At 47.3% G+C, this 16,090-nt stretch overlaps 1 protein-coding gene across 3 annotated transcripts in view; it reads right to left on the bottom strand.

Annotated features, from left to right (window-relative positions):
• The window catches only part of ALPK3 (alpha kinase 3), a 31,115-nt gene extending 16,796 nt beyond the window's left edge, over positions 1-14,319 (bottom strand). The window contains exons 1-4 of one of the 3 annotated variants that reach the window (XM_081337622.1): positions 14,031-14,319; positions 8,363-8,401; positions 4,569-4,690; positions 61-178 (exon numbers count right to left, since the gene is read on the bottom strand). In XM_081337622.1, the coding sequence (XP_081193748.1) occupies positions 61-178; positions 4,569-4,690; positions 8,363-8,401; positions 14,031-14,191 (440 nt within the window). In that variant the 5' untranslated portion in view covers positions 14,192-14,319. Of the gene's footprint in view, positions 1-60; positions 179-4,568; positions 4,691-8,362; positions 8,402-8,484; positions 8,649-14,030 lie in introns of those variants that run through there. The other 2 variants (XM_081337623.1, XM_081337624.1) reach the window with 2 other exon arrangements.
• Between the last annotated feature and the right edge of the window lie 1,771 nt (positions 14,320-16,090).

Below are 16,090 nucleotides of genomic sequence, written 5' to 3'. Positions count from 1 at the left end.
CCAGAGACAGCTGCTTTACTAGGTGTCAACCAAGAGATAGGCGCTCCCCTCCTTCCTTACTTGTATATCTGCAGAGTGTGCCGGTTCCCGTGTCGCGAAATCTCGTATTTCGGCAATCCGCAGTATCGATCCATTTCTTCATTATCTTTGTACCACGTCACTTCTGGCGGTGGGTACCCTGATGAGGACATTACACATTAGCAGAAGCAGCATCCCTGCTTGAGAAACAGACCTCATCCCAAAACAAACATGGAAACAACAGTCTTTTGCCTGCGATACCAACTCACACAAGTTGTTCCCCCTGTTCTGTGTTGGACACAACAGGAAGGCCAGTTTGGGCTGGGGGGGGGGGACAAGGAAAATGGAAAAACTGATACTTCCGGTCCAGCCACCAAACAGGGAGATGTGAATCTAAACGTGCTGAGAATATTAGCAAGAAGCTGTTGAATAACCTTCTCCAGTGTGATGCCTCCCATATGTCGGCTTCCATACATACTGAGATTGCCTATTCCCAGAATTGCTAGCTAGGTGTGCAGAGTACAACTTAATCACTTGAGTGATTGAGTGAAATGAAGAAATGGTGAGCCTGATCTAGAGAACAAAAGAAAAGAAGGGAGGGAGGGAGGGAGGGAGGGAGGGAGGGAGGGAGGGAGGGAGGGAGGAAGGAAGGAAGGAAGGAAGGAAGGAAGGAAGGAAGGAAGGAAGGAAGGAAGGAAGGAAGGAAGGAAGGAAGGGAGACAGAGGGGGAGGGAATAACAGAAGGAAGGAAGGAAGGAAGGAAGGAAGGAAGGAAGGAAGGAAGGAAGGAAGGAAGGAAGGAAGGAAGGAAGGAAAGAAGGAAAGAAGGAAAGAAGGAAAGAAGGAAAGAAATCTCCAAAACCAGGCTTATTAACAAAAGATGTGTTTCACTAAAAATGACCTTCTTGTTATTTTTATTTACTTCCAATTCTTCTATATCTCCTTTCGTTAAAACTAAAGGTCAAAGTGGTTCATGCAAACCTTATAGACAACTTCCGTAAAATAGAAAATTAACTTTTAGAAAGAGCAAAATCACAAAATTGAAATTAATTAAGTAATCAGTATCAACAGTTAGGTCAACTCTTAATAAAGTGGACAAGAAGTTCAAGGGAAAGTTTGAACACTTACGTTTTGAATTTTGGGCAAAACAATTGCCAATCTAGGGAATCTGTGTAATGCACTTGGATTGGTTTATTCTTGGTGCATGTTCAGTCAGCACCACGATTAAGCCTTTTATGCAAACACAGCCACAGAAAGGCACTGCTTGATGCAACAATAACCTATGAAAGGTAGCCTCCTTAACTCAAACCAGGAAGACAAGTTGCCAATTTTGCATCCCTTGGGGGGAAAAAAAACACTTCTTTCCAAACAGAACTTGTAACGCAGTGGAATCAGGTGATCTTTCCTTGTTACCCTCAACATAGACAGGAGATGAGAACATCCCCACCATTCTAGGAAGTGAGACCACTTTGGTGGATTTAAGCCTGAGGTTAAAAAACAGACGCTTGGTGGAGGGCCAGTCTCTCCACCGAGAGCCATACGTCACAGCCTGTAAACTGAACCCAAAGTTTCCATTGGGCCAAAGCAACAAGGGTTGCATCACAGTCCTCTTGTGTCCTCTGGGTGCCTTTGGTCAACAGATGCCTTTTCAGGACAATGATTTCATACCCTCTGCATGACTACTTGCTCCCGAGCCAAAAGGGGTCCTGTGCTTTAGGCGTAGAAGGCCAAGCTCAAGGGAGGGATTGTCTATCTCAAGAACTGTCCTCTCCAAGCAAATTAAAAGGATCCATCTTCAGAGATGTCAACCTCTGAAAAGCATGAGCCTACAATCAGGACTGTTGCAAGGAGAGAGGTGTGGCACAAAGTAATGGGTGGGGCCAAATCATGAGATACCACTGACCTCATGTACACAGACACGTCGTTAAAATTAAATGCAATGAATGCACTTACTTTCCCACCACAGAATCATTTCATGCTCCTATCATATGAAAAAAAATCTCAATTTGGTAAACACTTTTGGAGGTTTCTGAGGGTCATATAAAAGCCATTTAAAGGCTGGGAGGGGGAGGGGACTGGCTCCGAGAGGCATGGAGATGTTTGTGAGAATGCTCAGCCCTCCTGAGCCCCCCCCAAATAAGATCATTTTAATATTTCCCATAAAATGTCCAGTCTGCGCCTATGGGACCTTCCTGGATGATGGTAGTGCTCCAGCAAAAAGGATGGAGAGAAAGGCTGCATCGAGGGGAGTCGAGTGCTGGTTGGGAAACAATATTTGGGCCTTGAAGACCTCTCTGGAGTTGGAGGTGAAGGTGGAGATAGAAATGGAGGTGGAGATGGAGGTGGAGGTAGAGATGGAGGTGGAGGTGAAGGTGAAGGTGGAGATAGAAATGGAGATGGAGATGGAGGTGGAGGTGGAGGGGAAGGTGGAGATAGAAATGGAGATGGAGGTGGAGATGGAGATGGAAGTGGAGGTGGAGATTGAAATGGAGATGGAGGTGGAGGTGGAGGTGGAGGTGGAGGTGAAGGTGGAGATAGAAATGGAGATGGAGGTGGAGATGGAGATGGAAGTGGAGGTGGAGGTGAAGGTGGAGATGGAAGTAGAGGTGGAGATTGAAATGGAGATGGAGATGGAGGTGGAGGTGGAGGTGGAGGTGGAGAGTGTCCTATCAATAGTTCTCCACTCAGGGCAGATCAAACCGAGAATATCTTACATGCAAGACACCAAGCTCCCCCCTGACTTTTGCTCTCATCCCCTAAGGCAAAGAATGGGGGCAGAATTAAATTGACTGGCTCTTCCAGACACAGACCTGGGACAGGAGCTTGAGTCCTTGTGATGCAATGCTTTCTGCACCAACCATCTCATCCCTTAGAAATCAGTGGCTGACCCACTACAGTAAGGAGGCTACAGAATGCGGCCCTGAAACTGGAGGGAAGTGTCAGCCGGTTTGCCATCCATGCCCCTTCAGCGATTCTGCTGGCCAAAGATCAGGGGAGTGACGTGGTCCAAGAGAATGAAATAGGATCTGACTTGCTCTCACTCTGCTCCAGATTCGTTATCAAGAGAAACTCTCCAAGAACTTGGTTAGTCTCTTTCCCATCAAAGCTCCAGTTACATCTCTCAAGCCCATTACCATGAGACAGGTGCCGTTAAGAGTAAGGTGGCATTAGCAAGCAGCTTGTGTATGGTTGAAATCCATCCCAGGTCTATGGAGGTCTGCTCAAACAATACACAGGTTTCCATAGACCAGTGTTTCTCAACCTTGATCACTTCTGGCTGGGGTATTCTGGGAGCTGAAGACCACACCTCTTCAAGTAGCCAAGGTTGAGAAACGCTGGTCTAAGGAGAGAAGTCAACCATCCCTTCCAAGTGAATGTCTTCTAACCATGTGACCATTCAGGACTGCCCTGACTTTGTTTCCGAGATCACTCACACCGGATCAAAAAGGAGGTAGAGTGGGGAGATGTAGGGACACCCAAATCCATCCAACCATTTAGTTTGACCTTGTATGGTGCTTTTTACTCATTCTAAGCTTTTTATTGCTGCGAACCACCAAGAGCCTTTGACTTCTGTCAATGTAGAATGTCGAGTAAACAAATTGCATTTTTTTTTGGTGCAATTTGCTGGGTTTGCACAATGCAGTTATACTGGTTACTTTATTAATTCATTTGTGTTTGCATACTACATCGAGTGATAAATTTAACATGTGCCCTGACTTTATGAAACCAGCTAAGCCACATCCACAAAACAGTCAAGCTTAAATTGAATTAAATTTAGCATGTTGTGTGAATGCATCTCCTAGGGCCCTTCTGTGACCTGGTTAACTCTACCATCAGAACCGGCTTTTGAGTCAGCAAAGGAAGGGTCAAACTATCGTAATTCTAACCACCATAAATATATCACTGACCTTGCCCATCTTCTGGCATTGTTTCACTGAAAGACATCAGTAGTTACTAAATGGTAGTAAGAATTTCCTGCCTGAGAATGGGGGTTGGTCTTGAAGACCTCCAAGGTCCCTTCCAACTCTGTTATTCTGAATTTTTAAAGGGAGAACTTCTCTTCCCCCCCCCCATCCAAATGGAAGGAAATCCTTTTTTATGAACAGGGTACCGAGAGTATAAATTGTTGGAAGAAGAGGGAGAGGTCAGACATGAATCCAGAAGGTGTTATTTTTACATGACGATGGGCAGAGCTGAGAGCTTAAAATATCAGCCACTGATCAAAGCAACAAGGGTGAAGACAGAGTTTGCAGTCCTCGGAAGAATTCTGGGACCGGGAAAAGGGCAAGGAGAGAGCCGTGCTGAGGACATGAAGCAAGAAAGTTGCAGCAGACCAGAGACACTTTGTGGTAAAATTGAATCAAAAAATTGAATCAGCCATTATAGCATCGGAGAGCTTCTGAAAAGCCACAGAAATCTGGGCTCAGAGGCAGCACGTTGGAAAAGGTAAGTAGATATAATTCAAGTATCCGCCCTGTGGTAGCCCAGATGAAGAATTCAACACTTGCTCTTGATAACATCCCTGCAAATGTTGAGTTGTGCGCACTCACCTATCACAATGCACGTGAATTTGGCATCGGCGTCCTTCGATACGGCATATGATTTGAGAGTTGTTTCAAAGATGGGCTGGGTCTCCTCGGTCAGCTGAGCAATGATTGCACAGAAGGCGCTCCTAAAAGAGTCAAAGGATCCCAATTAGAACTTGAGCAAACCGGTTAAGGAAAACCTGCAGGGTCATCTTCTCTCCAGATGTTTTCCTTGACCACTCAAGGAAATTTCTAGCTGTCAGGAAATGCCTTTCCCCCTTCTTAAAAACCTTCTGGAGAACTTAAGAGGCAAAGCACCGCAGTGAAGCAATTCCCAGATCATTCCAGATGTGGATAGCTGAACAACTCCATGAATATTGCAATACACAAACTCATCCTGGTCATTGCAGTGGTCTGATGTTGCCAATGGGCCCAGCAGCTGTAACATGGTACACACCTGGAAAGAGGCAATTTGGGGCCATCATCACTTAAAGTCTCTTTGTCTTTAAAATGGATGCAGTTAATTTGGTACTAATTTATTTATGCTGACTCAGGAATTCTGGGAGTTGAAGTCCATGAGTCATAAAAGAGCCGAGGTTGCCTACCCCTGGTGTAGACCCAAGCTGCCTATCTGGTCCTGTTTTATCCACATGTACAAGTAAGCAATGCCACTCACACAAGGTACATTGGATCTCACTGCAATTGACAAGACTGAATAATAGCACATCTTTGGGGCTGCTATGCTGTAAAGCAGTGGAGATATAATTATCCTCAAATGAGCTCATCCTCATTCTGAAATGAAAGCTCAAGAGCGGGACGAAATCTGGAGGTGGAGAACGTCACAAGCGTTACCCATTGTGCTTAAGAGTCCTCCGATCTGACTTGGTCTGAAAGTCTTGACATCAAAATGGAAGCAACGGTACTCAAAGCCTCCTTCTCCATTTCCATTTCGTGTCAAACTCAAAGAGCGCCTTAATAGGTAGGATGCTGGCAATGCTTTCTTCTGTAGCTGAAATGGCCTGGCTTAGAAGGTACCGTCCAATTGATATACGCAATATGGAAGGTGGCAAAACCATAGAAAGAAGGATACTCAAGCTGTTATCTATAATAATAATAATAATAATAATAATAATAATAATAATAATAATAATAATAATAATAATAATAATAATAATACCAAAACTCTTTTGGACCACAAGAGCTTGGTTTTGTCAATCAAAACCTTTTTAAAACTGCACTTGGAAAACTGCATGGCCCCCAGTAATTTGAAGCTAGGAGACAGGAATCTTAAATATTTCTCTAGTCCCAACCATAAACTAGAGAACTAAACATGTGTTTTCAGGAGGAAAGAGACACACTGAAATTCTCAGGACTCCAAATTCTTCATCCTCTATCAGGTTTCCACACAATGCAATATGCACAAAGTGGAAGATATGAATAGCACAGCCTTCGGGGGGGGAAAGGAGGTCGGATGCAACATTTATGGTGCTTCCCATGTTATGTTTCCGTTATCCTCTCCTTTTCCCCGGTTTTATTTTATTTTTTTTATATTTTAATTCCATTTATATCCCGCCCTTCTCCGAAGACTCAGGGCGGCTTACAAGCTTAGCAGTAGCCTTCATTCTATGTATATGCCTGCTTATTAGGGCTTTCACACACACCCCAAGCGGCATTATTACAAAGTCAGCTTATTGCCCCCAACAACCTGGGTCCTCATTTTACCGACCTCGGAAGGATGGAAGGCTGAGTCAACCTTGAGCCTGGTGGGACTCGAACCTGCACTAATTGCAGGCAGCTGGTGTTACTTAAGGAGGCATTAGCCCACTGCTCCACCAAGGCTCTTTCAAAGTTTTAATCCATATTTTTTTCCTCCGCAGTTCTCTGGGAATTGCAGCCCAAAGTTTTGTTTTTGCATAACACAGAGTTCATTGTCCAGTTGCTTTCATGCGTTTGTGTGCACACCCACGCAGTTCATGGGGCAGGGGATAAAGGGAGGAGGGGGTGAAGGTGAGATCGTGGAATCCCAGGCTTTGCTTGTGCTAATGTAAAGAGGATCATGCATGGGAAGAACGGTGCAAATTCGTCTCAGATGGAAAAGATGGATGATAAGAAACAACGTCAGACTACGGTCTACATTCACGGTGCAAAAACCTCTATGGTTTTGTGCAAGTCCACACACCACACACAGTGAGACGATGTGCGCAAACAGTGACAAATCAAGTCGCGAGGTGTGTGGTAGGCTACCAAAGATCACTTGGGGTAACAGATGGCAGCAAAACATCCCTGGCTAAATAGAATGAAAACATATTATGGATTCTCGCGATAACACATTTTCAGGGTTACACCTCCTATCTTTAGTCCCTTTGGACAAGACTCCATTGCCCACCCGGAAAACACATGCCTTGCCTGCCGCAGATCCTGGGCTCAAATCTTGGCATCTCCACTTTGAAGGATGGGGCAACAGGTGCCCAGGACCTTTAAGAACTGATGCCCAGTTTGGATGAACAACAGACCATCAGCCAGACCTCATTTAGGAAATTTCCCCTCTAGAAATTCAACACTGTTCCGTAGTACCCCAGTTCCACCTTGAGTGTCCCCAGGAAGCCAGCCCCCTCAGATTTTGCAATGTCATCTTTGTCTCATGACAAGGAGTGAGACGGGAGAGAATAAGTTGGCAAGGACTTCCAGCCACTCCTAGCTTCTGTCCCCTTGCCAATAATCCCCTCCAAGGTGGTTTGTAAAGGACAAGCGTGGATCCGGCTGATAGATCCAGGATGGTCTTCCTTTGCCATTTCCTCCTTCCTTGGCAATGTTAAAGGTGGAAAACCACCTAAAAGGGAAAAGGTTGTTGACTGGAAGGTCCTGCAAAAAGGAAAACGCTTCTCTGCTCCATGAAATTAAGCTCTTTGGCAATGTAGTCTAATGGTTGAGAGATACGGGTTGTTTCCTTGCGGATGTTTCATTACCCAACTAGGTAACAGCATCAGTGCTGGAAGGGGGTGAGCTTTGCTCTCTGTTTATGTATAAGTAGTTTACCCTGTGAGTGTTGGTGGGAGAGTTCTTGGTCGTTCCTTGATGGGACGGTTGTTTACTGTTTGACGGCTTTGTCTAAGCTGGTAGCTCCTTGACTGGGTTATTGTTTTTTTGCTTGATTGTTGGTCTCTAGTGTTAATCTTGGCACTAGTCTGTGCTTATTTTGAGTGTTGATCACTGACAAGGAATTGAGTGGGTCTTTTTGTTTACTTTTTAGATTGTCTCTTTGGATTGTCGCTTTTGCACCATCAACCACCCCTCTCGTGGAAGCACTATGATACAAAGAGAAAGCAGACTTAGCACTGAAGACATTGCCTAGTTGGGTAATAAAACGTCTCCAAGAAAAACAACCACGCTCAGACAGCACCAGGGACCTGACAGTTCATGTCTAAGCTACCGATATTCTATTCGGCATTACTTTTAAGATGTTGGACTGAGGCACAGGAGACCCCGATTCAAATCTCCCCTCAACCAAGGAGAACTTGACTAATCCCTTTCTTCCAGCCCAAACAAGCTTATAATCCATTGCCAGATTTGAGCAAGGACCTCTTTGAAAACTGAGCTCCGTGTCTGTGAAAATGGTTGGGGGCTTGGTCCTTGAGCAAACCCAACATGGCTTTAATCAACTCTCAGCAGGGAAGGCACCACTCAATAGAAGCAGGCGGAGGGGTGCAAGCTCCCTGGCAAAGTAGGCATTGCTGTTGGTACCCCTGGACAACCGTGAGTCACGCCAAAGTTTTGATGCCACCGAGTTGCAGTTGGACAAGGCGTACGAGGGGATTTACCTTCCGTAGCTGGTGGGGGACACCCGCCTGGGTAGCAAGCTAAGCAGAAACAGCAAAGAAAAGAATTAGGTTTGAGAGAGAAAAGCAGAGAAAAAGAGATGAACTCATACTAATTAGCATACAATGGAACACAGTCTTCCAGCAGAGGGGAAGGATATCCATATAATTCAGCCGCTTTTTGATGACCAGGGAGGAGAAGAAGGTTGTCCACGGTAAAACCAAAGCTCTGAATGAAGAACTTCGTGGAGATCATAAGCATAAGGCAGAGATCACAACGCCACGTGTTTCACTCCCTCCCAACCGCCCACGAAGCCCACTAAGTGTTCATCAGCAGGAGTGGGAGCAAAACAGTCACTCGCAAGAGGATTAGTTGAAACACTTGTAATAACTCCAGCTTCCTTGAACTCCAAAAGCTCTGGCTGGGACTATAAAAATCACAATGAAGCATTGACTCTTTCTGCAAGAGAAAGACTAAGGGTGAGGTGACAGCAGTCTTCCAATATCTCCGGGGTTGCCCCAAAGAAGAGGGAGTCAAGCAGAGCACCTGAGAGCAGGACAAATAACAAATAACAGGTGGAAGCATCTTCAAGAGAGAACCAACCTGGAACAAAGGAGAAATTTCCTGAGAGTGAGAACAGTTCATCAATGGAATGGCTTGACTCTGGAAGTTGTGAGAGCTGCAGGTTTTCAAGAAGAGATTGGACAATTATTTGTCCGGAATGGGATGGGGTCTTCTGCTTAAGCAGGGGGTTGGACTAGAAGACCTCCAAGGTCACTCCAAACTCTATGACACTGTATTCTGCCTAGGTAGTCCTCAACTTGCAACCACAAATTGAGCCCAAAATTTCTGTTGTTAAGGGAGACATTTAAGCGAGCTTCGCCCCATTTTATGACCTTTCTTGCCACAGTTGCTAAGCGAATCACTGCACTTGATAAGTTAGAAACCCGGATGTTAAGTGAATCTGGCTTCCCCCATTGACTTGGCTGGTCAGAAGGTCCCAAAAAGGGAATCACGTGATCCCGGGGATGCTGCAAGGGTCATAAATATGAACTGAGCATCTGAATTTTGATCACGTCATCCCGGGGATGCTACAAAGGTCGTAACTGTGAAGTTACATTTTTGAGTGCTGTTGTAACATTGAATGGTCACTCAACTTTGTAAGTCAAGGACTCTATTCTATTCTATTCTATTCTATTCTATTCTATTCTATTCTATTCTATTCTATTCTATTCTATTCTATTCTATTCTTCCCTTCCCCTCTACTCTAATTCTAATTCTAATTCTAATTCTATTCTATTCTATTCTTCTATTCTATATTTACCCTGAGAGCTTATGCACAAGAGACAAATTCCTTGTCTCTCCAATCACAGTTGACTAATAAGGAATTCTCTTCTCCTTTTCTCTCCTCTCTCCTCTCCTCTCTTCATTCTAATTCTAATTCTAATTCTAATTCTATTCCATTCTATTCTATTCTCCTCTCCTCTTCCCTTCTCTTCCTTTCCCTTCTATTCTACTCTACTCTACTCTACTCTACTCTACTCTACTCTAATTCTCTTCTATTATTCTCTTCTCTTCTCTTCTCTTCTCTTCTCTTCTCTTCTCTTCTCTTCTCTTCTCTTCTCTTCTCTTCTCTTCCATTCTGGAAGTTTGCAGCAGAAGACCTTTGCAGTGGGGAGCCGTTCTTCTTCCCCTCCACCCAGTAAATCCAGAGATTGGTTCACTTCGAGAAGGGCCTTTAAGCAGTGACGGCCTTTCTCTCTGTAATTCCTGAAGTACAGAGTGGAGTACAGACACACGAGGAGCAATTCAACCGTTCGGCCCTAATCAGTTCCTAGGTGTCAACATACCCTCTTGGGAAACCAGAGAGCGAGTTGAACACTATCTGGTGGAGGCCCCGTCAGAGCGCAGCATTCCGGAAAGCAAGCATATAAATAGCCCGTCTGTTCTGCCTTAGCCAGCTATCCAGCTTCTCTCCTCCAACTGGCCGATGTGAAAGCCAGACTGTGACCCTTTCAGCGCGAGAAACGGCCTGCTCTTCATCTGTGTCTTCTAATGGATCCCAAAGTCCTTCTCCAAAACCAAAAAACCTTGACTGGATCTCAGGGCCAGGAAAAAAGAGGGAAGTAGAAGGAGAAGTAGGAAGAGGACTATAAGAGCAAGGATCAGGTATCCTGGCCTGTGTAAAACACATGAGAATTATGCAACCTTCAAAAACCATTTAGAAGAGGTTCGTCTGTAAACATTTCTGCTTAGTTCTCTCCTTCTGCTAATACAGCAAAAAAAAAAACACCACCATCTGCTTTGCAAGGATGGAAAGTATGGCTGAGATCAGGGGACACTAACACGCAACGGCTCCATGTTTAGGAAGAGGGAGACAATTGTCCCGTATTTGTGCAGGCGGGGAATGACGATAGTCTCCAATCTATGTTCTGTGTGACCTCCTTGGGCATTTCTTATCTCAGAAAGTTGTGTCGCCTTCTGAAAGAGCAAGCCACGTGTCCACCTGGCTAGAGAGAGTCAACAGCCGTTGACCTGGCGTCAGTCCAGGGGAGGCAGAGGCGATGCCATCTTGTCATACACTTTAAAATGTTTTTTTTTTAGAAGTCTGGGATTTCAGGGTGGAGGTGAGAGGCTGGGGTGAATGGTGAAGAGATGGGCTGGAACTATAGAATTCACAAACATATGAAGTTTGTCACAAAAGCCTGGGTCGGACTCGTCTGGTTTGAAAGATACAACATCATAATAACAATAGTCAGGAGGAGGAGGAGGAGGAGGAGGAGGAGGAGGAGGAGGAGGAGGAGGAGGAGGAGGAGGAGGAGAAGAAGAAGAAGAAGAAGAAGAAGAAGAAGAAGAAGAAGAAGAAGAAGAAGAAGAAGAAGAAGAAGAAGAGGAGGAGGAGGAGGAGGAGGAGGAGGAGGAGGAGAGGAAGGAAGGAAGGAAGGAAGGAAGGAAGGAAGGAGAAAAACAAAAAGGAAAAAAAGAGGGAAGTAGAAGGAGAAGTAGGAAGAGGACTATAAGAGCAAGGATCAGGTATCCTGGCCTGTGTAAAACACATGAGAATTATGCAACCTTCAAAAAACATTTAGAAGAGGTTCGTCTGTAAACATTTCTGCTTAGTTCTCTCCTTCTGCTAATACAGCAAAAAAACCCAACCAAAATCAAAAACACCATCTGCTTTGCAGCCAATACATTCCTAATCCATTTTCACCTGAACTGACTCATGCTAGAGTTCCCTGCACTTTCCCACTCATTATAATCTTTTTACAGATGGCAGTAAAAACGGTGGATACTTTCCTATTTGGAAATATAAGAAGCTTTTGCTGCGTTTTCCCCCATGGTGACTGGGTGTTTGTGTGTGGACACTGCATCTCTAAGGAGTTTCAGATACTCAGCAAGGCTCCAGCTAGGTAAGTTATGCTGTAATGGGATTAATATATCAAGCAGTTGGGTAACTTTTATACTTTTATCTTGATTTTCCTCCCCTTAATTCGGGAAAGCATAGGCCTGGATCTCTGTCTGATCCTTGCTTTATCCTCGCAAAAGACTTTTAAGGTAGCCTAAGATGCGACATAAAAACTGGTCCAAGATCATTCATGAGGCTCATAGGAACTAAATCCAGATTTTCAAACCTTACTTACTAGATTTATTTCCTACTTACTACAATATCATGATCCACCAGAGCATCAGAATGAAGCATTACATGTTAAAGACTGCTTTAATGTGAAATGTCCCTTCCAAGCTCAAAGTAGTCCACAAACGGATCAATGCGTGTCTAAGAGATGGGCTAGATCCCGTTCTTAATTCAAATAAGCCTGATAGCTTCCCTCTATGCAAGAATATTTGCCCAAAAGTAACTGAGCAGAAAGTACAACATCTTTAAAAAAAATGAAATTCAATTCTGAAGCAAGCAAACACAATGCTAATCCATGCCTAAATTAAAATCACTTTTGGACACTATTTGTCAACTGCAGACTTCTGACGTGACACCAAAGCTGGCGTGTGTGTTTGTTTATGGATGTATCCGCACAGACAAATCCATGCAGGGTTTTTTGGCCCGCATTTTAAAGCTGGGGTGCCCTTGCCTTCTTTTTAGGGCTGAGAGAGAGCAACTGGCTTCGTCTCATTGGAAGGACTAGAACTTGTGGGATATATCACCCAGTTGGTTTCATGTCTAAGGCAGGACTAGAATTCCTACTCCAAGTTTATAGCCTGGGGACTTTAACCACTGCACCAAAGAGATTCTCTCTACCAAGTTCCTATGATCCACTTCGGAATGCAAGCAACTAGACAGCCCCATGGTTTTCCTATCCTGTAGAAATGTGTGGGTTTTCCTGAAGGCGCCTAGGTCAATATATGGGAAAGAGGATAAGTCACCCAGCTGGTTTCATGTCTAAGGCAGGACTAGAATTCCCAGCTCCCAGTATCTAGCCTGGTGCCTTTTAAACCACAGCATCAAAAGGGTCCTTGGCAAAGATTTGCTAATCTGCCAAAACTGATCAAGAACTTTGCCCACTTCTATCCAAACGGATTCCTCCGTTTATCCCATCAGGTTCAGGGGGATTCATTTCCTAGCATAACCACTTCAGGATGGCAACTTTAGAGGGAAGAGCTGTCTTGGTCTTCTCAGAGTAAAACCCCACCGGCGTTCAGGGCCAGTTATTGGTCCCGACTCAGCTGGGATAGAATCATCAGCCTTCACAACTGTACAAAGAGCCAGGTCCAAGCTGTGCCCTGGGAATTCCTTTCCACATGATTGTCACTTTCGTGGGAAGCAGCTAATCCCAGAAACTCTTTTAATGCTGTTCAGAAGACCCTTAAGGCCTCCGAATGAATGGAGATTTTCAGCTATGCTAGCTATCCGGGATTCTAAGAGGCTGGAAAAATAGAACAATAAAGTTTGCAGCTTCATTCAGCAGTATGTCTCCTCCGTCCCTCAACTTTCTCTCCCTCCCTCTCCCCCCCCCCATCCAACTCGGTGACTTAAGACTCATCAGCATCTGTTTCTTTGCCTCCCCCTCCTCCCCCTCCCCTTGCAAATTCAGATTGATTGTCTCCTTCTGGCTTGGTTTCCTTCCCTCTTTCAACTTCAGGGTCCTCCAGCCCCTTCCCTATTTCTTTAAAAGTTGGGCAAAAATCTTGCGGGGGGGGGGCAGGAGGGAAAGGGAGTCTTGGGACACAGGAACCGGACCAGGCTCGTGTTTCTGGGGAAATCCTACAAGCAGCCACAGAAATAGCCCCCCACACACACACACTTCTTCTCATTTAGGATTCCAGCCTTCCCAACGCCGGGGACTCGGGGGTAGCCTGGCCCTGCAAGGTTTCGGCCATTTCGGCCACTTGGCTTTCACCCGGAGCCCCCCCGACCCCCGCTTGGGAATCTTGTGGCCGCGAATCCCGCAAGCCACGGCTCTTCCACTGGCAGAAAGGAGCCCTCGCTCCGTCTCGGCGCCTTCCACCTGCTCTGTGAGCCGGGCCAGGGGCTTCCCAACCGCGGGCCACGTTGGGACCCTCCGGGAGGCGCGTCGCCTGCTGAGAAAGACCCCCACGAGCGCCTGGCAAGGGGCGCAGCGCCCTTTGGCTTTCAAGGGGGGGGGCGGATCTGCATTCCCCGCGGTAGCCCCTTCCTCGTCCCCACCGGGGACCCCTTTCCCCTCCGCGGCACTCTACCTGTTCTCGGGGCGCACGCTAAGCAGGTAGCTGCGCCTCTCCGGCCGGTACTCCACCAGGGGCCCGTTGTCCTCGCCATCGCTGCCGGGCCCGGGGCAATACCCCAAGGCAGAGCCGTTGCCCGAGTAGGAGCGGCCCAGGGGTCTCCGCCGGGAGCCCATCGCCACCAGCCCGGCTGGCTGAGCAAAAGGGGAAACGGCGGAGCTTCGTCCGGCGAGCGGGGCGCAGGGCAGGCGGGGGGGGGGTCCCCGGCGGCTCCCGGTCGGGGGGCTGACTGAGCCGCGGGCCGCTCCGCGCAGCCCCAGCGCCGCAGCCGTCAATCACCCCGGGCTGGCCGCGACCCGGCTATTTATAGTCGGCCCACTTGGGGCCGTCACTCAGGCGGAGGGGAGGGGGCTGCCGCTCGGGGGGGGGGGGGCTCGGCCAGCCGGCCGAACTACCGACAGGCCCCTCGCGAGGCAAGGGAGACCCATGGGGTGTGTGTGTGTGTGTGTCTCTGCGCTGCGGGAAGGTGGCAACCGGTGGCCTAAAGGGGGTCTTCGGAGTGGGGGGGGTGTGCTGGGCGAGGGGGCCGCTCTGACTCCCCTTTTCCCGGCGCTTGTTCCGTGGCAAGAAAACGGATGGCGCCCACTGAAGCAGGTTAAAGAGGAGGCTTCTGATCGCAGCAGGTCAAATGAGAAGAGTTGGAAGGGGCCTTGGAGGTCTTCTAGTCCAACCCCCTGAGCTAGAGCTAGTGGTTGTAATGGTTCTAATTCAACCGCCCGTTTCAAGTCCTCCTTGTTGGGAATCTCAGCACGCCGACTGCCCCGCCCTCCTCACTCTTCCCCACCTGATGGTCCCCCTCTCCCTTTCCCATAACCTGCTTGCTTAACCATAAAAACAACGAGCCTGTATTAGGAGCACGTGGGGGCCCTTCTAGCTGGCCTTCAGGGTCTTTTCCCTGGAGAGAAACGTCCAGATTTCCCACCTAGGCATTGGCTGAAACTACTGTAAGGACCTAGTGCAGGGGTGGGGAACCTTGGCTCTTTTATGACTCGTGGACTTCAACTCCCAGAATGGCTGAGCCAGCATGGGGGACCTATGGCCCCTTCATGACTCATGGACTTCAACTCCCAGAATTCTTAAGCCAGCATGGGGGACCTATGGCCCCTTCATGACTCATGGACTTCAACTCCCAGAATTCCTGAGCCTGCATGGCTCAGCTTGGAAACCTCTCCCTTTCCCTGTCCTAGAGAACCCTGCCAGGGGTTGGCAACTAGTCCAGGGGTTGGCAACTTTGTCTCTTTTGTGACTTGTGGACATCAACTCCCAGAATTCAGGAATTCTGGGAGTTGATGTCCACAAGTCACAAAAGAGACAAAGTTGCCAACCCCTGGACTAGTTGCCAACCCCTGGCAGGGTTCTCTAGGACAGGGGTCCCCAACACACACACACCCCAGTGGACCAGTACCGGGCTGCGGCATGCCAGACAACTGGACCTCACAAACAAGCAAAGCCCCATCGGTGGGATGCAGGCAGCACACAAAAACACAAACAGTGCAATCCACGGAAAAACCTCTCTCCACGGAACCGGTCCCTGGTGCCCAAAAGTTTGGGGACCTCTGCTCTAGGAGACAAACTTCACCCACACACGCATGCACACACAGAGACACAAATTACAAGGAAAGGGGAGTGAGGACCTGTTGTAATGGAGCAGTAGCCTTGAGGATATTGGGAGGTGAGGAAGCTTAACCTTTGCGCTCCTTCTGTGTTCAAGATTCAAAATTGAGCCCTGCCCAGATCCTATTCCGATACAGCTTTTGGGGTCATCTGAGTTGTTCTCTGAACTAGGACTACCTGGGGACGAAAGGGTTAAAGCCAGCATAACCAAACCTGGGATCCTTCATGAGTGGACCTCCAAACCCATACATCCCAGCCAGCATGTCCAATGGTGAGGGTCCAGCTTCCAGAACCCCACACTTTGCCCCTTCCCCATTAGCCTAACCACATCACCTTCGCATTTCTGGCTGGGTTTGGCCACTTTGGGGATCCAGTAGGCCATGCAATCTGGCCAGCCAACA

This window comes from Vipera berus, assembly GCF_964194415.1.
Source record: "Vipera berus genome assembly, chromosome: 12".
In the NCBI taxonomy this organism is placed as follows: Eukaryota; Metazoa; Chordata; class Lepidosauria; order Squamata; family Viperidae; genus Vipera; species Vipera berus.
This window is presented reverse-complemented; position numbering and strand designations above follow the sequence as displayed.